We start from the raw sequence: 24,752 nt of genomic DNA on the forward strand, positions 1-24,752 counted from the left end.
GATGTTAGTGCCCCCAGCAGAGGAGAGGCACTGAGAAAGACGGCTGACAGATTAAACAGTGTGACCACAACACCAACAGCAGTAGCAGCTAAGATTTCTGAGTGCTTGTATTTACTGTCAGGACTGAAATTATTTTATTATTAGGGACATAAATATCATCATCCACATGTGCAGTGGAGGAAACGAGACAAGAGGGCAGGGGACTGGCTCAAGGCCACTTACCGCTAGTAAGTGGCAGGAGTGGGATTTGAACCCAGGTACTCTGTCCCCAGAGCCCTGAAAAGAGTCCCTGAAAGTGGCCATGAGGAAGCAGCGGCGGGAATCCGTTGCCCTGTGTTCCACCGACCGCTGTGGGCCGGGAGGTGTACGCATGACCGGTGGCATCGTGCGGTTTGTTGCGGTAGAGGTGGGGGCCTGGTAAATGGAAGAATGAATTCCGAACAATCAGGAGACTGTTAGTTACTCTGCGGAACAGTCATTCACTATTCTCCCCAGAGAAAATAGGCACAGTTCTCAAAATGTGCAGCTCCGAGATGGGGGTGAGGAGTCAGGCAGCAGACTGAAGCCAGTTTAACTTGGAAGTGAAGTCAGCGCAGACACTCCACTGGCTGGAACAGCTGAGGACACGGGGTCTGTAACCGTGAGCCAAAGCTGTGTTTTCTCTCCTTCAGATCATGGCCGAACGGAAGAATGCCAAAGCCCTGGCCTGCAACTCCCTGCAGGAAAGGGCCCACGTGAACCTCGACGTGCCCCTGCAAGGTAGGTTGGCGCCCCTGCTCCTTTCCCTGGCGCTCTCTGCCCAGGTCACCAAGCGCAGGGTCTCGGATGGCTCCCTGGTGTATCTACAGAATCGAGCTCCACTCAGCAGACCCGGGCCGAGCCTGCACTCGGGACCTCAGGCGCGGCTTAGAGCTGATTTTCTGTCAACAGGGTTAGGCATCAAGGGCCAGGATGAGTTTTATTGTTGTTGGACAAAATTAAAGAAAAGTATCTTTAGTGCTTTTGTAATTCATGTACAGCCTGGGGTAAGGATCAGCTAGTTAAAAAATATGTGGTTTGCTATTTTGGGGAGCTCAGTTTAGTCATTTTTCCTGTCTCTGATTTCACCCTCTGTGATTAAATTTCCTCAGGGCATCAACCTCCCCTAATAAATAGAGCACCCAAAGCTGCTACTTAGCACACATCCAAGAGAGAGAGTCACAGCTTAACATAGATTCCAGTTCCTGCTTTCGAATGCTTTCCTACCTAGAAATGAAAGGTGAATGGGATTTTGATTGACAGCCCCAGTGTCTGGTAGAAGAAATGGCTGTTCTTATAGCATGATTGGCACATTGACCTTTATGTGTCTGTTAGAACCATTGAGAAAAATGTGTTGCTTTATTCCCTGTAGTAGATTTTCCAACACCAAAGACTGAGTTGGTCCAGAAGTTCCACGTGCAGTACTTGGGCATGCTACCTGTGGACAAACCAGTCGGTATGTGAAACATGTATTGTCTTTCCACTTTGCAAGCGTTTGGGAGCTCATGAGAGATGTTCACCCTCCCATGGGTGTGGGGTCTGCTGTTTCACTCCTTGCCTTGTCTTGAATCGGACCCTCACACTGTCACCAGCCAGAGCGCACAGACAGTCCTGATCAAAAGATCAGTACAGGACAGGCTAAGCTCCTCAGATGCATGGTCCCAGAATACAGGGACTTGAACAAAGCGGACCTGATTTCTCATTCACTCACAGTCCAGAGCTGCGTGAGCCAGGGCTGTGGAAGGGCCCCGCCCCCAGAGATGGAAGCCTCGGTCCTGAACTGAGGCTTCCACCTCTGGGGCCAGGGCGCCGGCTTCAGTCCTTGTCACGTGCTGGGCGGGGAAAGGGGGCTGAAGGAACCCTCCCGCTTTCCTGTTAAGGTGTGACCCAAAAGCGCACACAGCAGTCAGTCAGCAGACAGCTCACATCTCAGGGGTAGACTTTACTTGCTTAGCCATACCAGGCTGGAAGGAGGCTGAGAGAGGTAGCCTTTTCCTGGGTTAAAAAACGGCTGTGGAGAAATCAGAACCCTCACGTACTGCTGGGGCGGATGTAAAATGGTGCAGCTGCCCTGGAAGACAGTCTGGCAGTTCCTCAAAAGTTAAGTAGAGAGTTACCATTTGATCCAGGAGTTCTGCTCCTGGGCTTTGTATCCAAGTGAAACGAAAACATGTGTCCACACAAAACCTCATACACGAATGTTCACAGCAGCATCATTCATGATAGTCAAAAAGCAGAAACCACCCAAATGTCCATCAGCTGACTAATGGATAAATAAAATACACTTCCATACAGTGGTACTTCATTTGGCAATAAAAAGGAATGAAGTATTAGACATGCTGCAACACGGCTGAACCTTGAAAACATGATGCTGAATGAAAGAAGCCAGCCACAAAGGACCGTATCCTGTACGATTCCGTTTATATGAGTGGAGTAGGCAGATCTCTATAGAGATAGGGCTGGGAGGAAATGGAGGGTGACTTCTGAAAGGTACGGGGTTTCTTTTTGGGGAGAAAATGTCCTAAACCTGATGGTGGTGATGATCGCACACCTCTGAATATACTAAAAACGGCTGAGTTTTGCACTGTGAGTAAATTGTATGGTATGTGAATTATATCTCAGTAACATTGTTCTCCCACCCACCCACCACCAAAAGCAGCTGTGGGAACACCCAGCCAAAGAGCCCCATCGAATAGCACATGCTATTCGTGTCCAGGGGCCGCCCAAACTTGGCCTTATTTAAGTGACAGAGTACAGTGAAAGGTGATCAGGGTAATCTGGCAGATGCTGGCTTCTGTTGGGTCCCCTTTTTCAAGGTTCCTTGCTTAGGAAAAGGTAGCATTTGAATACTGTTGATACACTCGGAGCTGGGGAATCTTTGTAGAGAGAAGGGGGAGGGAGAGAGATGTCCTGGTTAGACGGGACATCACACACTGCTTCTCTGGAGGTTCTCATGACCCTTCTTTCTGTTGAAAAAGCTGGCATTTCTTTTCTTTTGAGCAATGAAATGCTCAAAGGAAATGTCTTGTCTGGGGCTACAAAAAAAAAAAAAAGACCAGTCTGGGCATAGGTGTTACTGGGTGATTTGGGCCCACGTTTGAGGTTCAGAAATAGCTTTAGGACCTTTTTCAGTTCTCCCTTCCATCCACAGGAATGGATACCCTGAACAATGCCATAGAAAGTCTTATGACCTCGTCCAGCAAGGAGGACTGGCCTTCGGTGAACATGAGTGTGGCCGATGCTACTGTGACTGTCATCAGTGAGAAGGTGAGGAGGGTGGCAGAGGAGTTGGCCCGTCTTCGGATACAATAAGCTTCCATGAAACTTAGGCACGTGCCAAGGCTTGGCTTCTGGGGAGCTGTGCTTGCAATTAAAATAGCCTACATTAAAAAAAGAGAGAGAGACATTTTGCCCTTCGTGCTGGATCTCTGCACACCTCAGAGGCTTCTATTCTGGCGCTCCTCATTCTTCCTTCCTGCGAAGCCTGGGAGATTGGAATCATTTGCTAGAGGTGACTGTGTGATACTAGCCGTAACTCACTAATGGGGCTTGGTTTTCTGGCCACTCTCCAGGCTCCGGTATTGACTGGGCTGTTATCTGGGCTTGGGGCGCAGGAGATGCTTCTGTGGTGGAAGGTCCTGTGGTAGCAGGGACCGCTGGTCCTCTGGAGAGAGGCCAGCAGTAGCCTCAACACAGATTATCTCAACTTTGTGGTTGAGGAAACTGAGGCACAGAGAGGTTAAGTAACTGCCCCCAGGCACACAGCGAGAGGTAGCAGGGTGTTTTCCCTTCTGCCTCTGTGAGGCGTCTGTCATGGAAAGACCGTAAGCCGTTGGTCTGCTCTTGCTTCTGTCCACTAGCAGCTCACCTTCAAGCCCAATTCAGTTTCTAAAGAGGAGTAAGATGCTCACTGACCCTGCCTGCCATTCCAGCCTGTGCCGCTGGATTTTCAAGTCTGCAAACATGTGGTGCCTTTTCCTACCTCAGCACCTTTGCAAGTGCTGCTCCTTCTGTGCTCTACCCCTTTGCCTTCCCAGCCCCTAAGTAGATCTCGATGTAAATGTCATTTCTCCCAACAAAACTTCCCAGCCTCTAAGACCAGCTTAGTTTGCCTGTTAATCAGTCCCACAGCACCTGAGTGAATATTTAATAAGTCAAGATGTTAGTGAGCCGAAAGTCAGCATTATTCTGGATGTATTTACTAATTTTCAAAAATTGCATATGGCTGCTGCAAAGGATGTGGTGTTCATAAGAATGAATTCCAAACACTTCTTAACTCGGCACCATATGGATACCAGTTTGTGAAAAAGGAAAAAAAAAAAAGTATTTGGCAACTTTTTGTTTTACACAGTTTTAGATAGAAATATGATTCAATGTGCTGTTTAGTTGGGGAAGAAGACCTGGATGGAAAGAGAGCCCATGGCTCCTCTCCTCTTGGTGCTCTGGGGTTTCCGGTGGGTTTGCCTGGGCAAATGGGTTCTGAGCCACTGTATGGGCAATACGGGAAAAGTATACATGACATTGTTCCTGCCCACAGTGAAGCCACGGGCTTGGAGTCGAGCAGACAGAGTCCGGAACACACATACCCAGTTGCAGTGTGGTTCAGAGCAGATTAAATGCCGGAACGAGGCAGCCACAGCAGTGAGGCCTCTCCAGACACATTTAGAAACTTGCCTTTCTAGAAAAATACAGTCCTGTCTAAATTCAGTCTGGCTGTATATTTTTAGACACCATTTCCGCTCTGCAGCCACTCTAAGCAGATTCTATGATTTAAGGTCCGAACGTGTCTGTGACTTTGGCCAGAGCTGCTGAACAGCGTCTCTTGCAGAATGAAGAGGAGATCCTGGTGGAGTGTCGGGTGCGATTCCTGTCCTTCATGGGCGTCGGGAAGGATGTGCATACGTTTGCCTTCATCATGGACACTGGGAACCAGCACTTTGAGTGCCACGTTTTCTGGTGCGAGCCTAATGCCGGTAACGTGTCCGAGGCAGTGCAGGCCGCCTGCATGGTGAGTGAGCCCGCTGCAGGGGTTCGACCCTCGGGCCCCTGCTTTTGTTTAATATGCCGTAAATTAGAGCAGAGTTACTGACTTAAAAGAAGCCAAGTCTGATCTCTAAAGTAATGCCTTGCTGTGTGACACCCTCACTCCTGCGGACAGAATGAGTCGTGACAAGCACTTTGCCATCTTAAGAGGCCAGGACACCTGAAAGAAGCAGGACTGGATGGAGCCAAGTTCTTCCGTAGAGACTCCAGGAACACTGAAAGCGATGATCTTCAAAACCACTTATTTGAGGATTCTTGATTCTTAATCCCTAAGTAATTTCAGCATGTGATCAGGAGATGCTGGTCATGTGTGAGTTGGTGCTGTTTGGAACCAACTCAATAATTCTTTAAAAATTAAGTGTAGGGCTTCCCTGGTGGTGCAGTGGTTGAGAGTCTGCCTGCCGAGGCAGGGGCCGCGGGTTTGTGCCCCGGTCCAGGAGGACCCCACATGTCGCGGAGCGGCTGGGCCCGTGAGCCATGGCCGCTAAGCCTGCGCGTCCGGGGCCTGTGCTCCACAACAGGAGAGGCCACAACAGTGAGAGGCCCGCGTACCGTCAAAAAAAAAAAAAAAGAAAAAATTCAGTGTATTGAATGGTTTTTATTTTAGATAGTTGGTCTAAGTGCATTGTTCTTACATACTTTGTTTATATCTATGAACTCTATTCTTACCACAGCCCTGTTAAGTAGTTCTCTTTTATTTATAACAAAATAGAGGCTCAGAGGAAAGGACAGGGCCCAGGGCAGAACTGGTAAGTGACAGAGCTTGCGTTCACCCCCGAGCCTCCGCGTAATAAAGCCAGTGCTCTTTGTACCACATACATGACTTCAAACTAACAGAAACACCTCGTCATTCATTCTGCAAATACCCTTTGAGCTCCTGTCATTCCCAGCACTGGGAAAGTTCTAGTAAGAAGGAGGGAACCGTTTGGATGTAGACATCCAAGCCTGGGTTGCATGGTGTATTCCAGCAACAGGAGGTAGGGTTGCTGGAGCCACGTGGAAGGAGGCGAGGTCCATGTCCACGAAAGGCCTGTGATCTCATGCCAAGGTGTGACCTTCAACGGATTGTTAAGCAGGAGAGTGAGTAGACCATGTTAGGTTTTAAAGCATACTCCAAAAAAGAGAGAAGAAAACAAAGTGGAGCAGGGTTGAAAGGATGGGGCAGAGGTGGGGAGATGACCAGGAGACCAGTTTACTGGTCCATGGGAGAGTTGCATCCAAACCAGGAGTGGCAGTAGAGAAAAGACAGGAGCAGGTGATGGAGAAACACCTGGCTGGCAACGAGGAATGCTGAATTTGAAGCACCTGCACTTCATTTAACTCAGCCCACCATTTGTAGGCTGGACTCTGGGAAGTTCAAGTAGTAATAAGACACGATCCTTGCATGACAGAGTTTAGGCCTATGGGGGAGACGGGTAAACCAGAATTCCGTTATGGTGTAGAAAGTGCTCTAAGTGAAAGTATAAGACTGCACGGGATGGAGGAGTGACCAGAAGGAAGAAGGTGGCCCTGAAAGCAGGTCGCTCACCAGGTCTGCGGTGAAGGAGTAGCTGGAAGCACGCCGTTGAGATACTTGCTCATTTGTTGGGGGGTTGGGGAGATCCTCACAGTTTTGAGGCTGAGGGAGATGAGCCAGTAAAGCCAGATTGAAACAGGGATCATATCTGTAGTTGGGCCAAGGTCTTGGTGGTAGATGAAGGGCCTGGGGTTGGGTTAGAGTGCTGCTTGGGTTAGAGTAACTTTGAGACCGGCCAGGATTTGCCCGGAATCCACGAACAGGTGGAGGTGAGGACGGTGGAGGGCGTCCTCTGTTTCTTTAGAGACAGTGCACTGCTAGTTAACAAAGAGGGGAAAGGACGAGGTGGACGGGTGGCAGAGGCAAAGGTGGGGGACGGGAAGAGAGCCAACTGGCTTTTATTTTGAAAGACACCTTTGAAACGGAGAGGGGAGGAGGGGGAGGGGAAGGGAAGACCTGTGTTGTGCACTTATTATCTGGCTTCCTTCTTGCCACAGTCCTGTGTTAGAGTGCAGTTTCCCCTCAGGTGCTGTGGGGCCAGGATTCTAACTCAAGTCCACCTGCATATAAAGGACAGGGGCCGGGTGGAGGGGAGCAGTGCGGTGAAGCAGTCGAGATGAACCTCCTGACCAGGCATAGGGATTTGAGATGGGATGAAGGGACTGTGTGAAGAAAACAGAAAATGGGAGAGTCCAGCCAAGCAAAAATGGATCGGGACTGTTTAGGTATTTTGTGAAATTGTTAAAGGATCATTAACAGATGGTTTTAGTCATAAAATGAATGGCTTTCAGCCTTAATTATACATTTTAAATGCTGATGGCAATTAAATAATTAGTTTTATCACTGGTTACAGTTTGTTCTGATTCCCAGACTCATTTTCTCTCCTCTAGAAACAATTTCTACTCATTTGTTTACTATTTTAATTGTATTAGGGCCACCGGCTGAAGTGACTCAGCCAATCCAGCATAAGACATACAGGTAAAATCAAACCTTTCTTTACACTCTGTATCCAGCCGTTTCTAACTGGGTGGCTTTTCTCTTGATTCAAATCTGCATGATGCTCCATCTGAAATATTTATGCATCATTTTATACAATCTGAAATATCTCTGGCAATAACACGTTCTGAATCTACTGAATTTTTAGGCATATTTTGCAGCTGAGTGGTATAGGCCCAGCTGACACTATTTTGATGAAATTTAGAGGGAGATGGAGGGGGTCCACTTAATGAAACTCATCAGGCACAATTCTGATTTGCACTGGATATAACGTAACTAACATTAGAAACTCCCAGTCCAGTACACCATGTTGCAGTACCTGCCCATTATAAAACTGTGTTTGGAAGTGCATAGTTTTGACTGTGATGCAGACCTAGAAACATACTTTACACACAGGAGATGTGATAAATCGTTTTTCATATGATTGGGTTGAAAGGGGCTAATTTTTTGGCCTGTGGGCTATGACAGCACATTGTGACAAGAGTCTTGCTGTAGGATAGTTCATGCTTTTCAGAGGGAAACATCAGCCTGTTTCACAATTGTTCTAAGGAACCTATTAATATTTAAGTAGGTTTTTGAAAATCAGTTTAAAGTGCTTGGATTTTTTAAGGGCTTGGATTAGAAAAAAAGCATTTGATACATTTTAACCTTTTAATTTTGAAGAATTACTTATCTTCACATTGATACAAAAAAAGGTGGATTGTGACTTTGTTTCTGAAGGATGGAAACTGTCCCTGGTGCCAGTGCTAATGGATTTTTAAAAATTAAATCTATTAAGATTCAGACTTGTATATAAAATATATCCTGAAATCTTAATAATTTTTTCTAAATTAAAGCAGGATGGGAACAAACATTTATGAATGCCTTCTGTGTTGCTAGGCCTATTTTAGGCATTCTGCAGGTATTCCTTAATCATAACACTGTCTTTTAAGGTCGCCATTCTTCAGCCATTTTACAAATGAAGAAACTGAGGCTCAGAGAGATTTAATAACTTGCCTGGGGCCATACGGTTCACAAGTGGTAGAGCCAGATTCAAACCCTGCCCTTTCTACCGTGCTGACCCTCACTCAGTTAGCCATAAACACCTACTTCATTACCTGTCTGAGGAAAAAGTTAATAATCTCTCTCCCAATCCTTTTTCTTTTCATTAGCTCTTTGACTATGAGGTATATTCACTGCAGCCTAATAAAATAGAGAACTTCAAGAGAATTTAAAACACTCCACATTAAGGAAAAAAATAATAAACTCTTGGATTCATGTTTAGCAGCTAGGTCATTAACCTTTGGGAGTTAAATATATTGATGAATTAAAATCACGTTAAACAAGAAGGGATGATACATTATTAATGACCATACAACTTTTTTGTTTTATTTCAGTTACGATACCAGAAGTGCCTGGTAGCCAGGCCGCCTTCACAGAAAGTAAGACCACCTCCTCCGCCAGCAGACTCTGTGACCAGGAGAGTCACAACCAATGTAAAACGAGGGGTCTTATCCCTCATTGACACTTTGAAACAGAAACGCCCTGTCACAGAAACGCCGTAGCTGCATATGTGAAAGGATCCTGTAATATTTACTGAAGATTGAATAGCTACACTAAAGAAGAGGAGCTGATCTCTGGCCTTCCATTCAGTTGCTGATGCTTTGTCTTCAGAGATTAATAACTTAACCAAACAGTGTTAGACAAGCATGTTCTCTCGTCTTGCCACTGTCGTGTGATATGAAAAGCATGACTAATTTTTTTTGCTGTCAGTAAGTTACATCATGAGCAGTGGAAGCTCCCTTTATTGTAAATATCGTGAACATTATGTAACTTCACACACACAGGGAAGAATGTGGCCACACCCCTCCCAGTGAAGCAGCTGAGTCCTTGGAGTGAATGACACCTGGGTAAGTTGCACTGTCTTCTTGACTGGATCTGTCACAAGCAACTTTTAAGTCCTACAGCACTTTGCCCTGTTTTCAATATTGGAGTGGACACTGCATACCGGATACCACTGAATTGCTGTAAAAACAGGATGACTAGTTTTTGTTTTAGTTTTTCATAAAATCAAACGTTTGGTTGACAAAATTGGCTGTTGGCATCAGTATAGAAACCAACTGGCAACTTTCCTTGACGAGCTCTTTGACACATGGACACCATTTCATGTCTATAGCTGTTTGGGGTATGTTGGGAAAAAAGTGAAACTTCAAAATTGAAAAACTAAATTTCAGAAATTAAAACAGAACAAAAATAGCCTTTCTGTTCAGGTGGTTTTCAAACTGATTATTAAGAAAAAGAAAGATTAACAAAATCATAATGCATTTTGGGTGGGACATATTTCAAACTTCTGCCTTATACTGTACAATGCAGCTAGAGAATTATAGTTCACTATGGCCATTCTCTACATAAACATTAAAATGAAATATTCCTCGTAAGCCTTTCATCCTTAGTTTGATAATAAGCCAATATGCAACTTGGAGTTGAGGAAATGTCATTTATATTTTAGATCTCCACCACCACGTTGTTTTCCACCTCCTAGGTAAATGTTCTGCTAGGATTCTGCATCTAGCTCAATCTTACATTAATGCTTTTTGCCCAGAAAGCTGTCTGTCCATCATGTATTGTCCATGGCAACAAACTTCATTAAATTGAACCTTTCTGAATTTATGTATTTAATATTAAAATTTGTTGGACTCTAGATATATTTTTAAATTTATATTTTTTCCATTTATTTTCAAGATTTAAAAATTTCATATCAGAGCAAAATATACATAGGAACAAAGGACTATTTAACAGGCTTCCCCAAAACAGCACTTTCCTGCTTCTCTATCTATAAATGAGAGACTTAGCTATAAAGATAAACAGATTTAGACACTTGTTGATAATGTTTTAAAGAAGAAGTTGCTAAGAAGCTCAATCTAAACATTAGTTTTGTTTACTTTTCAGTAATAAGATTTTCATTTTACAACATTGTTATAAAAGTAATGCTTTATGTTTATCGACTGCTATGTACTTGTCAAAATGGTTTCCACATTCTTATCGTCACATTTGAGCCTTATAAGGTAGAGAAGGTACTAAACACATTTGAGAAATAAAACATATGAATTAAAGAGTCTCAGTCACCTAGCTAGCCTAAGATCTCACGAAAGTTAGTGAGAAAGCCAGAACTAGGACCCATGCTTCTCAACTCCCAGTTATTAAGTTATGCTGCTTCCACACCAGTCAGGAGGAGTCTTTCCAAAATTACTCTAGGCATATCCAGTTATTGTCAGGCAATCTTAGGATTGCCTGTATAAGTAGGGAGGTATGTCCAAATTACTCATGCCGTGATTTAAAACCATTACCTGCTCTCAGTTTTCCTGCAGTGTGCCTCAAATGTGTTGTAGAGGACAGGATTCTACATGCAGTCCAGAGATGATGTTACATGTGGTAGAAATATTCCTAACTCATGATACTTAGCCACCAGAGAGCATGATGGAATGAGTAGGTGGCCTCCTGCCTCTGTTCCCTCTCAGAATTCTGGAATTGTTTGCTAGCACCCTAGTGTTATGACAAAAGAGATGCCACTCTAGAAATGGATTATACTTCTCACCAGCCTATATACTATTCTACGAAAGTTACCAGTGACATCCTAAGAAATTACTGCATTAAGAAAATCCTTACTGTACTCTGCGAAAAGCTGTTCAAAATTCAATCTTGATGATCCTTCATCTTGACCTCCACAGTGAAACAAACATTTTAGTGTGATAAACTTCAAAATTCTTAAAAAAGTGATCTACTTTTATATTGGACATCTCTACCAGAACCCATTCATTTTTTTAAGGCATACATATGTTTTCAGGGTCAAGAATACTGAGCTAGCTTTAAGTAGCAAACTGATTTATATATGCAATTATAGGATGCATTAAGATGAATGATAGCCTTTACATACTGAAAACTTTACTGCAGATACTTTGTTTTAAAAATAGCTTTGCATACTAAATGCAATTAATTTTATAAAATTAATTATGTTAAGCCGTATGTTCAGACACTTTCTGCCATGGCCAAAAAGTATGTATGAAAGTATGTGTGTATTTTCTGTGAAAGGATGCTAGCGTTTTACCTGATATTGTAGTGACACTTCAGTTATCTATGCATTCTTTGTATCTGTGATTTGGTAAACAGGCAGCAATGTTCACTATGCCTTGTATGTCTTATCATTTTTTTAATTAACCTGTTAAATACAGCTTAAAATATTTTTATTTTATTTATTCTATTTTTACTGAAATATACTGCATTATTGTGTTAATGTATTATCTTTACTGGATATTATCTCTCAGTGTATCCAGGTCTAAGTAATCTCAGTGAACTATACATTGCCTAAAAGGTGGTTTTGTAATGATTTGTAGTCACATTTTTATTGGAATATGTATAAGAAAAGGCAAAATACTTTAAAGTTCCTTTTATTTTTTAAAAGCAGCTAGATAGACGCATACTTGCCAACTCACATATGTGCTCCTTGGCCGCATCAAGGGGAATAGCCAACATGCCTATGGCTAAAAACTTTACTTTGCAAACTTAAAGCACTGCTTGGTGCTTTGTTTTTATATCCTTCACAACACGTGTGAGCTCATCTAAGAGACAGACACATGTCCTCCTGCCCTTTGTTTACACCTGGATATATAATCACCCATAGCTAATTAGGACCATTGTTTTTGTTGTCTGTCTTACTGCATGAAGCGACATTAGACCCATTTCCATTAAAATAAGCTCTTGGTGATAAACTGTTGGCACTGCTACTTTTTAAAAAATTCCACTTTATGATTTTATGACGAACATTTGTACGATTCTACACAAGGTCATTTACTAGAAGCCCTAAATCTTTCCTCCTCTTATATGACACACACTCATTTCACAAGCATTGCAACACAAACTCAAGATTTCATAAACAATGTGAGAAACATCTCCCTAACTGATATTATCACAGCTTAACTAGTAAAAGCATTAGCTCTCTAGTTTGCCAGGCTTACCTAACCCAATACACAGCCAACGTGTTATACAGCCAGTAAAATGAAGTTTATTTCAGCTTCAGGGAAAAGATACTGCTCACACTTTATCAGTGAGAGCACTCCCTGCCATCCAAAGCAGCTTGTTTATACCAAAAGAACATTTGGTTTTGCTTTCTGCCCCTTTTGCTGTTGACCACTTTTACACAATTAAATGTAATATGTTGTGAGAATAAACTTAGCTGCATAAAATGTTTGGCTCATTTATCTGACATCAGTCATACATATCCAGGAATAGAAATAAAAATTTAGTGTCTCCACGCCAGTCATTTTATTTTCAAATTATTCTTATCTCAAAAGTCATTTTAGTAATGTAAGATTCTGCTTTGATTAGTTATTGTATATTTCCACCTGGTAAGAACTAGAAAGTAACTTTAAATTTTGAATAATTCATCGCATGGTCCTTACTTGGTGGTACTCAGGAAGGACAGCTGGCATTTTGGAAATAGAGGCCTATTCAGTCACCAACTTGATGCTTGTGTAAGCACTCTTTCCAGTGTTAAGAAAGTCCATCTTTCCTTTAAGAGCCTGATATCAAAGAATGAAAGATAGAGTTGTAGAGGCACTAAATCCAAAATGAAAGGTGACTAGAAAAATAGCAGTTGAATCTGGTTTAGTTTAACTGTTAGACATATGGAAGAAGATAAATAGAATTTAAAGTGTGTACCCATTTTTTGTTCACATGCACTTCCCCCAGTAGTTTACCTTTTTCCTCAATCAAAGGCAGTTACTCTCAAAGAGCAAAATTTCATTTGGTTTCAGGTATTATATAGTGATAAAAAATTACACATTAAAAAATCTGAATTTGCTATTGGAGTATCTAAAAAACAGTAACTTCATTACTTTAGATTTTTGCAGCACTTTAAGAAGCTGAAAAAAAAATGTCAATGTAATCAATATTCTCCTTTACTAGACTTCTCCCATATTGTTTTAAATCCAAAGTATTTCCCTTTTTAGTCTACCAAAATATTTAAATAACTGATCACTTCCTTCTTAGAAGATTCCAAAGAAGAAAACTGCAGGCTTAATGAATGAATGGTTTAATTCAGAATCTCCATACACTTAGAAAAATAATTTATGACAGGATTCACGTTACGAGACACTGAAGGTGAGGGGCTAAAGTTGTGATGTGACATGAACCACATGCTGCTATAGAGATCAGATAAATATCCTGAACTATTTCATAACTGTGAGTTTTCATCTTATAATAATAACTATCAGCAGAAAATTAAAATCTCAGACCTGCTACTTTTGGACAATGGAATACTCTTCAGCCTGGGGCAGAGGAAAGATGTAAGGAAAGGGATAAATGATCCCTGGGATAAAATATCAGCCCTTTACTGAACAAGTTCAGTTCAGCTGCACTGGCCTCCCAAAGGCACGGAAGGCTCTAAGCCAGACAGTGGGAATAGGAGGAAACCATACTATAACATTCAGAGCAAAGATTATATAGTTTTTGATTTTTGAAAGTAGTAAAATAAGCTGAGCATTTAAAACATTTCTGTATTTTTTAAGAGTCATAATTAACAGAATTCTTTTGGGATTTAAAAATAATAAGTCTGGTTCAAGTATAAAAAGTCATGTTTCCTTTCTTCACTGACATTTTACTGGTAAGTGTAAATCTTCAGTTAAAAAATTTATTACTGCTAAAATGAAATTCACCCTTTTTTATCCTCACTTCAAGTGAGAAAATTATATTAGAGCTGAAATAGACCTAAATATTAATCTTGAAAAGGATAATAGTCTACTAAAATCATGTCACCTGAATTGAAATTTAGGAATTTATTTAACACTATTCAACACAACTGGATTCTGAAAACACAACTTTAAATTCAAACTCTTTGAATGTGTCTATGAACACGTTTTTAAACAGTAGGATTTACAGTTGTAACATATTTGATTTAATGTCACTTTCTGTTGCCATGATGAAAAAAAAATCAGTAGACCCAGAAATGATAATCATAACCAATTCATGGAAGGCAATTGATAATAGTCAAGATGAACTGACTTTTAATATAATTAAAATAGTGCTACAATATATTTTAATTGAGCATCAGAAATGACTTACCAAAGTTTGATTACTGTGTGCCACTTGAAATGACCATCTCATCTGATCTTTGAATCATAAATTTGTATAGATTTCTTCAACAGTTGGGGTGTCACTTGTATTCAACAGTTTGGCCTCTTCCTCAGAATTACTATTTAGATGGAAATTTGCTTACAGTCACTTTTTACAACAGTATGTGGCATAAATAGTTAAAAGGGAGAGCTTATGTTCAGTCTGCTCAGGATCCTAGAGGTTCTTCAGTGAGAAACAGTTTTCACTCTGAATGGACAGCTGAACTCCTCACACCTAGAACTTTGGACCTTCCTGTTCTTCCTACTCATACTCAACCTCAATCACATTACAAAAGCTCATAACATCTCCTATTTTGATGTTTAAGGAAAAAAGAAATCAACCTCGATAGTGATTGAAAATGTTAAACTACAGCTGACTCAATACTGAAGAGCAAGCTATAATCCGTGCAAGAGCATCTTTTCCAAACCTATGCTTTCTAATAGACTGCCTCACAAGTTAACTTTGAAAAGAAGTCTGTTCTAAGGCACACAGTGTTTCCCTTCAGGAAAAATTGTTACAGTTTTAAACCAGTGTCCTAAGTCCAGACAGAAAGTTAACAAGAGTGAGACAAGTTCTAACAGCCAATACCGAGTCTACAACTGGACGTTCTAAAACAGATCAGCACCCAGCTACTGAACTCTGAATTCTGCTTTGCTTAACTCACCTACATTATTCTCACTTGTCTTAATTCACTTGAAGGTAATAATCACATTTAGAAGATACTATATGACCAAAAGGATGACTATTTTGTGTAGGGATGTCTAACCTTCAGAGAAATATCAGACTTTGAAAAAAAAAAAACCTACTACTCTTGACCCCTGTAAAAAACACAAGACAGTCAAAGCCATGGTCGAGGACGCCTGGGTAGAGAGGAAGGTAAGTTTTCTTTAGGTTTTTCCCCTCTTCTTGGTATTGATCGTGTGGGAAGATAGCCAGGCATGACAGTCTTGGGCCCAACCCAACGACAGTAAAAATGTTGAGTTGCTATCTGAGATCTGATTCTTTGGGGACTAGAAAATGGCAACATTACTGGAGGCAAAACAATCTCTACGGGTTTCAGTGCAATCATTCTGTCTTCTGGGCGAGGTCTTACAAAGTTTGTCGGCCGTTCACATGGTCTGGAGGGAGATGTGTTCTTCATAAATGTAGGCACTAAAGGATTGGTGGTGGGCTTGTTGGATTTTCTGACCTGTGAGGAAGAACCCACTTGATTTGTACTCTTCTGTGGAACAGATGTTTTTGTTGTTAATGTCCCTGACTGATGAGCACTCACGTTAGTTTCTTGACTCAGGAACTCAGCAATTTTCATCTGGATGCTGCTACTATCAGAAGTGGAAGATTTTGGCAATGACATTTTTGATTTTTTCTTCTTCTCCCGTTTTGAAGGTTTACCCAACTCGATCCCATCCAGTAGACCCTTTGCTGCAGCACGGGCCAAAACATCTTTCACAGACACTGTCTCAGATGGGTCCCGCTGTAATTAAATGTGGGAGTTAACTGTTACTGTGCATATTAAAAATATTTATCAGTGTTTCAGTAAAGATAAAAGAGTATCTTTGTTATACTAAAAAAAATAGTTTTTAGACCTTAGTCTCTAATATATCCTATAAACCTCAGGAAATTACTTTCTTTGTACTTAAATCTCCCCATTTGTGAACCTGATAGAAAAAAAACAAAAGAATTACAGAGCTTATTTCTTTCTCTTTTTTTTTGAATTTTATTTTATTTATTTTTTATACAGCAGGTTCTTATTAGTTATCTATTTTATACATATTAGTGTGTATATGTCCAGAGCTTATTTCTTATCTGTGAGCTAAAATGAACTGGATAATGACAAAGTGCTTGGAGAAGTTGGGGTGGAGAACAAGCAAGGGAAGACCACTCAGGAGGACAATAAAGATAAAAATAGGGGTTTCCACCATACAATAATAATTCTTTTTCCTGCCCTTTAGCTATTTATGAAATAAGCATACCATTATGAAATGTTCATAAAGTTCCTATGTTCCTCTTATGAGACTTTGTTGTTTCTTAATTCCTAAGTATGAAATGGATTGGGATTTTTTTTATCCTTACCTCCCTTGTTAGAACAGAAAGAAAACAACCATTGGTAATTTCAGATGGTTCCATTCTGAAAAATTTGTCAGTGGACAAATGTATTTCCTTTAAGGAGCACAGTGGAAGGACAGGGGGACTAAGCCTGCAATAGATAACAGCAAACAATTAATAGTTAGAGTGTCTTATTTGCCAATGGAGGGAGACAGTAAATTGCAACCAATTTTCTTTTATTATGTTTTACCCATTATTTAAACAAAAATTCCAAATAAGAATAAAATGTCAAGGGGAGGGATCAAGATGGTGGAGTAGTAGGATGTGGAGCTAACCTCCTCCCACAAATACATCTACAGGGCTTCCCTGGTGGCACAGTGGTTGAGAATCTGCCTGCCAATGCAGGGGACACAGGTTCGAGCCCTGGTCTGGGAAGATCCCACATGCCGCGGAGCAACTGGGCCCATGAGCCACAACTACTGAGCCTGCACGTCTGGAGCCTGTGCTCCGACAAGAGGCCGTGACAGTGAGAGGCCCACCCGCACACCGCGATGAAGAGTGGCCCCCACTCGCCACAACTAGAGAAAGCCCTTGCACAGAAACGAAGACCCAACACAGCCAAAAATAAATAAAATAAAAATAAATTTATTTTTTTAAAAAATGAAAAAGGAGAAATCTTAACTGACCACAGAAATACAAAAAAAAAAAAGTCAGAGAATACTATGAAAATTATATGCCAACAAATTCAACAACCTAGAAGAAATGGACAAATTTTTAGAAACATAGAGCCCACTAAAATTGAATCAAGAAGAAACAGATAATTTGAACAGACTGATCTCTAGAAGTGAAATAGAACCTGTAATTTTAAAACCCTCTACAAACAAAAGTCCAGGACCAGATGGCTTCACAGGCAAATTCTACCAAACATACAAAGAAGAACTTTTACCGATCCTTCTCAAACTCTTCCAAATGATTGAAGAGGAGAGAACTCTCTCAAAGACATTCTATGAAGCCACCATCACCCTGATACCAAAACCAGACAAAGATACCACTAAAAAAGAAAATTAGAGGCCAAAATCTTTGATGAATATAGATGCAAAAATGCTCAACAAAATACTAGCAACCCGAGTCCAGTATACATAAAAAAGATCATACACCATGACCAAGTGGGATTCATCCCAAGTTCATAAGGATGGTTCAACAAATTCAATTCAATCAATATGATACACCAGACCAACAAAATAAAAGACAGAAACCACACGATCATCTCAATAGATGCAGAAAAAGCATTTGACAAAATTAACAGCCATTCATGATAAAAACTCTTACCAAAGTGGGTATAGAGAGAACGTATCTCAACATAATAGCAAAATTGTGACAAACCCACAGCCAACAAAATACTCAATGGTGAAAAACCGAAAGGCTTCCCGCTAAAATCTGGAACAAGACAAGGATGCCCACTCTCACCACTTGTACTCAACATAGTATTGGAAGTCCTAGCCCCAGCAATCAGACAAGAAAAAGAAATGGAAGGTATCCAAATAGGAAGGGAAGAAATAAAATTGTTATTATATGAAGATAACATGATACTATATATAGAAAACCCTAAAGACTCCACACAAAAACTACTAGAACTGATAAATGAATTCAGCAAGGTAGCAGGATACAAGATTAATATACGGAAATTGGTTGCATTTCTTTACACTAACAATGAAATATCAGAATGGGAATGTAAAAAAAAATACCTTTTAAAATCACACCAAAAAAATAAAATAGGAATAAACTTGACCAAGGAGGTGAAAGACTTTATATGCTGAGAACTATAAAACATTAATAAAGAAAATTAAAGATGATTCAAAGAAACAAAGATATCCTATGCTCTTGGATTGGAAGAATTAATATCATTAAAATGGCCATACTACTACCCAAAGCAGTCTACAGAATTAATGCAATCCCTATCAAATTACCCATGATATTTTACACAGAACTAAAACAAATAATTCGGGCTTCCCTGGTGGCGGGGTGGTTGAGAGTCCGCCTGCCAATGCAGGGGATACAGGTTCATGCCCTGGTCTGGGAAGATCCCACATGCCGCAGAGCGGCTGCGCCCGTGAGCCATGGCCGCTGAGCCTGCACCTCCAGAGCCTGCTCTCTGCAACGGGAGAGGCCACAACAGTGAGAGGCCCGCGTACTGAAAAAAAAAAAAAAAAAAGTAATAATTCTAAAATTTATATGGAACCATAAAAGACTCAGAATTGCCAAAGCAATCCTGAGGAAAAAGAACAAAGCAGGAGGGGACTTCCCTGGTGGCACAGTGGTTAAGAATCTGCCTGCCAATGCAGGGGACATGAGTTCGATCCCTGGTCTGGGAAAATCCCACATGCCGTACAGCAACTAAGCCCATGTGCCACAACTACTGAAGCCCGCGTGCCTAGAGCCTGTGCTCTACAACAAGAGAAGCCACCACAATGAGAAGCCCGTGCATCACAACAAAGAGTAGCTCCCACTCGCCACAACTAGAGAAAGCCTGCACACAGCAACAAAGACCCAACACAGCCATAGGTAGGTAGGTAGATAGGTAGATAGATAGACAGATAAATAAAATTTTAAAAGAACAAAGCAGGAGGCATAACTGTCCCAGACTTCAGACAATACTACTAAGCTACAGTAATCAAAACAGTGTGGTACTGGCACAAAAACAGATATATGGTCAATGGAACAGAATACAGAGCCCAGAAATAAACCCACACACCTACAGGTAAATAATCTTCAACAAAGGAGGCGAGAATATACAATGGGAAAAGGACAGTCTCTTCAGCAAGTGGTGCTGGGAAGTTGGACAGCCACATGTAAATCAATAAGGTTAGAACACACCCTCACACCATGCACAAAAATTAACTCAAAATGGCCTAAAGACTTAAACATAAAACATGACACCATAAAACTCCTTGAAGAGAACATAGACAAAACATTCTCTGACATAAATCATACCAATGTTTTCTTAGGTCAGACTCCCAAGGCAATAGAAATTTAAAAAATAAACAGATGGGACCTAATCAAACTTACAAGCTTTTGCACAGCAAGGGAAGCCGTTAAGAAAATGAAAAGACAACCTACTGAATGGGAGAAAATATTTGCAAACAATGCAGCTAACAAGGACTTAATTTCCCAAATATACCAACAGCTCATACAACTCAACAACAAAACAACAAAAAACCCAATCAAAAAATTGGCAGAAGATCTTAATAGACATTTCTCCAAAGAAGACATTCAGATGGCCAGTAAGCACAGGAAAAGATGCTCAACATCTCTATTAGAGAAATGCAAATCAAAACTACTTGAGGTACAACCTCACACCGGTCAGAACGGCCATCATTTTAAAAATCTACAAATAACAAATGCTGGAGAGAGTGTGGAGAAAAGAGAACCCTCCTACACTGTTAGTGGGAATGTAAGTTGGTGCAGCCACTGTGGAAAACAGTATGGAGGTTCCTTAAAAAAGTAAAAATAGAAGGGAATTCCCTGGCGGTCCAGTGGTTAGGACTCCACGCTTTCACTGCTGAGGGCCCGGGTTCAATCCCTCGTCAGGGAACTAAGATCCCACAAGCCATGTGGCACAGTCAAAAAACAAAAACCAAACCTAAAAACAAAATTACCACATGATCCAGCAATCCCAATCTTGGGCATATATTCAGACAAAATTATAATTCAAAAATATACATGCGGGCTTCCCTGGTGGCGCAGTGGTTGAGAATCTGCCTGCTAATGCAGGGGACACGGGTTCGAGCCCTGGTCTGGGGGATCCCACATGCCACGGAGCAACTGGGCCTGTGAGCCACAACTACTGAGCCTGCGTGTCTGGAGCCTGTGCTCTGCAACAAGAGAGGCCGCGATAGTGAGAGGCCCATGCACCGTGATGAAGAGTGGCCCCTGCTTGCCACAACTAGAGAAAGCCCTCGCACAGAAACGAAGACCCAACACAGCAAAAATTAATTAATTAATTAATAAACTCCTACCCCCAATATCTTAAAAAAAAATGCTAAAAAAAAAAAATACATGCATCTTATGTTCAGAGCAGCACTATTCACAAGAGCCAAGACACGGAAACAATGTAAAGGTCCACTGACAGATGAATGGATAAAGAAGATGTGGTACATATATATGCAATGGAATACTACTCAGCCATAAAAAAGAACAAAATAGGACTTCCCTGGTGGCGCAGTGGTTAAGAATCCACCTGCCAATGCAGGCGGTACAGGTCCGAGCCCTGATCTGGGAAGATCCCACATGCCACGGAGCAACTAAGCCCGTGTGCCACAACTAATGAGCCTGCGCTCTAGAGCCTGCAAGCCACAACTACTGAGCCCGTGTGCCACAACTACTGAAGCCCACGCACCTAGAGCCCATGCTCCACAAGAAGAGAAGCCACTGCAAAGAGAAGCCCGTGCACTGCAATGAAGAGTAGCCCCCACTCACTGCAACTAGAGAAAGCCTGCACGCAGCAACAAAGACCCAACACAGCCCCAAAAAAAGAACAAGATAATGCCACTTGCAGCTAGAGATTATCATGCTAAGTGAAGTCAGAAAGAGAAAGACAAATACCATATGATATCACTTATATGTGGAATCTAAAATACGACACAATTGAACCTATTTATGAAACAGAAACAAACTCATAGACATAGAGAACAGACTTGTGGTTGCCCAGAAGGAAGTGGGGGTGAGGGAGGGATGGAGTGGGAAGCTGGGGTAAGCAGATGTAAGCTATTATATATAGAATGGATAAACAACAAGGTCCTACTGTATAGCACAGGGAACTATATTCAATATCCTGTGATAAACCATAATAGAAAAGAATATTTTTTTAAAAGAATGTATATATATGTATAATTGAATCAGTTTGCTGTACAGCAGAAATTAACACATTGTAAAGTCAACCATACGTCAATTAAAAAAAGAATAGAATGTCAAAGCAGTACAATACCATTATAAAATAAAAGCTCTAGTATTTCACGTTAGCTCATAGTTTATTATACTTCCCAAGTTTCCCATCTTTAAACAACTATGCCAAGAACAACCTTTCAACATATTAAAAACTCTTCCCCAAGTCACTAATATGTTAATAAAAAGGCTTCCATTATCAAAACAGGTAAATATGTATAGTAATCACAAACAAATAATCCAAAAAAGTCCTTTACCTCCACATGTCAGAATACAAAAAGTACGACTTCCTTCTTTTGGTTACTTTTTGCACAATTACAATATAAAAATATCACTATCACTACATTATTCTTCTCAATCACTTCTGAGATTAATAGATGACTTATGTGGTGTTCAAGAAAGTACATACCAAAAAAAAGACTTTGTGTCAGAAATACAAAAATCTCTAATCACTAATATGTTTAAACTAAAATTTTAGTTTTTATATTTAATATTTAATTTTTCATTCAATAGTAAATGGTTCATTCGTAAACAATAATTGTTATAGTCCCATGCTTTTGTAAATAAAACATTTAATCAAAGGAATAATTTTCCACAAGTTAAAATATCAGAAACTTATTAATAATTTTGTATGTTATATTCTGAAGTTTAAAACCATTTCAAATTTATATTTATTCACTCATTTGCCTACTATGTGAAAAGCACATAAATAAAATATTAGCTCTCTTAAATAATTTACAATTTAGTTGGAGAAACTAATTGGTATACAATAATATAAAGAAGACCACATACGAATGCTGAGCCAAGTAGAGACAAAATTATGTAGGAGTACAGAATAAGGTACAATTAATTGTGGCCATGGGAGATAGCAAATATGAAGACTTCACAGAGGAAGGAGCATTGGTGCTATGTCTTGAAGAATAAGTAGGTTTCCAATAAGGCAACGACGGGATTCTAGACAGAAAGAACATGAACAAAAGCACAAGTGTCATGAAGATGTATGTTCAGGGAACAGCAAGTATTTCCATGTGGCTGAGGCAGAGAGTAAGAGGATGTAGAGGTCACTAAGGATGTGGGCAGACACACATGACCTCAAATGACATGCCAAAGAGTCTGGCCAATAGTGGTGCTTAATAAAATGTTTGTGCTGAACTAAGCTGAAATATAATAGCTGTGTAGGTTTTACACAGCTAGTCACTCCTCTTACCAACCTTGTAACCAACAAACTGAATTTCTGAGGCCTATTCATCTATGTTCTCTACACAAATAGAAAGAATCAAAAAAAATAATTCACTTATATATTAAATAAAGAATACTCACTGAAAATAATTATTTCTTACCAATGTAAGGTTGGGATTTTTGTCAGATATATCTAGCACCCAGAAGAGTGCCTGGTATATAGTAGGTATTCAACAAATATTTATTTAATAGATCATAATTTAGCTACATACATGCTATATTTTCTAATAGTAATAATAATCCATAATCAATACTGGTAAAGTTACCATACAGAAATTGGCCCTGCATAACAAAATGATCTTCAAACCCCAACTTACAGTCTATTTCTTTGAATAATAAAATAAGTTAATACCCAGAGTCCAACTCATACCTGACTTAGATGATGACATTTGGGAATTTTTGAGTTGGTGATACTTAAATGAGATTTTGGATTTAGAATTGATCCTGGAATGGGTGAAGACTTGAGAATGCTGGAGTGAGATAAATGTATTTTGTGTATGAAACAGACATCAATTTTAGGGGGCCAGAGAGTGGACTATTGTGGGTTCAATAGTGTCCCCCGCACCAAATTCATGTCCACCCAAAACTCCAGAATGTGACCTTATTTGGAAATAGGGTCTTAGCAAAGGAGCTAATACTGGAGTAGGATAAACCCTAGGTCCAATATTGGTGTCCCTACAAGAAGAGAGGATATACAGAGACACACATGACGAAGAAGAACACATGACGATGGAGGCAGAGATTGGAGTGATGAAACTACAAGCCAAGGAGTACCAAGGATTGTTAACAAACACCAGAAGCTGGAAGAGAGTCATAATCGATTCCCTCTCAGAGGCCCTAGAGGGAATCATCCCTGCCAGCTACTTGATTTTGGACTTCTGGTCTCCAGAACTGTGAGAGAATAAATTTCCATTGTTACAAGTCAGCAAGTTTAGGATAATTTATTGTGGCAGCTCAGGCAAATAATACACATGGAAAAAGGAATTTTGCAGATGTAATTAAGCTCTCAAATTAGTTCACCTTAAGCTATGAGTATTATCTCAGTGGACCTGACCTAATTACAGGAGCCATCCATGTCTACAGGTTAGAGACAGAAGAAATCACAGATTCAAAGCACGAGCAGAGTATAATGCACTATTGTTGGCTTGAAGATGGAGGAATGGCAAGAGGCAAGGAATGAATGTGGTCTCTAGAAGCAGAGAGCAATCTTGGATTGATAGCCAGCAAAGAAACAAGGACCTCAGTCCCCCAACCACAAGAGTGAGGTTGGAAGCAAATTTTCCCCCAGAGTCTCCAGCAAAGAATTCATCAGGCTGACATCCTAAGCAGAGAATCCATCCATGCCATCCAGACAACTGACCTACAGAACTCTGAGTTAACTAACAGGCACTGTCTTCAACTGCTACATTTGTGGTAATTTCTTAAGCATAAATAGAAAACTAATACACAATGGCTCACATTTAGTGAGGAGAAATGCCAGACTGTCATGGCAGACAGTGGAAGATAGGATTAGAAGCCTCAGAGGATGTACTATTAGGGCTCAAGAACTCTCCAGAGGACTATGTTGAGAGGAGGGCCCAGAAGATACACATTTTATCAGAGCAACAAGGAGTGTGCTGCTGGGAGGGCACTTGCAGCACTCATAAGTTCACTGGTGGCTTCCCTCCCTAGGCCAGCGCTGACAGTAGGAGAGGTCATTATAGAACTGGGCTCACTGAGAGCAATGAGAATAAAGATCCTGAAACAATAGAGACTAAGTGGGCAAAGTACCCATCAGAAGCCTGGTGTAGGTGATTACTGATTATCT

General features: G+C 40.7%; 2 protein-coding genes across 47 annotated transcripts in view; one reads left to right on the forward strand and one right to left on the reverse strand.

Moving 5' to 3' along the window:
* Positions 1–12,792, forward strand: part of APBB2 (amyloid beta precursor protein binding family B member 2) — a 381,324-nt gene extending 368,532 nt beyond the window's left edge. For 39 of the 45 annotated variants that reach the window (XM_067036201.1, XM_067036193.1, XM_067036188.1 and 36 more), the window contains 5 exons: positions 672–759; positions 1,391–1,474; positions 3,170–3,285; positions 4,847–5,026; positions 8,950–12,792. In XM_067036201.1, the coding sequence (XP_066892302.1) occupies positions 672–759; positions 1,391–1,474; positions 3,170–3,285; positions 4,847–5,026; positions 8,950–9,117 (636 nt within the window). In that variant the 3' untranslated portion in view covers positions 9,118–12,792. The remainder of the gene's footprint in view (positions 1–671; positions 760–1,390; positions 1,475–3,169; positions 3,286–4,846; positions 5,027–8,949) is intronic. The other 6 variants (XM_067036198.1, XM_059067061.2, XM_067036199.1 and 3 more) reach the window with 1 other exon arrangement.
* A 1,572-nt stretch (positions 12,793–14,364) lies between these two features.
* Positions 14,365–24,752, reverse strand: part of NSUN7 (NOP2/Sun RNA methyltransferase family member 7) — a 59,209-nt gene continuing 48,821 nt past the window's right edge. The window contains exons 11-13 of one of the 2 annotated variants that reach the window (XM_067036216.1): positions 16,793–16,916; positions 15,993–16,193; positions 14,365–15,908 (exon numbers count right to left, since the gene is read on the reverse strand). In XM_067036216.1, the coding sequence (XP_066892317.1) occupies positions 15,558–15,908; positions 15,993–16,193; positions 16,793–16,916 (676 nt within the window). In that variant the 3' untranslated portion in view covers positions 14,365–15,557. Of the gene's footprint in view, positions 16,194–16,792; positions 16,917–24,752 lie in introns of both variants that reach the window. The other variant, XM_067036215.1, reaches the window with a different exon arrangement.

The sequence above is a fragment of the Kogia breviceps genome, chromosome 6, assembly GCF_026419965.1.
Source record: "Kogia breviceps isolate mKogBre1 chromosome 6, mKogBre1 haplotype 1, whole genome shotgun sequence".
Taxonomy (NCBI): Eukaryota; Metazoa; Chordata; class Mammalia; order Artiodactyla; family Physeteridae; genus Kogia; species Kogia breviceps.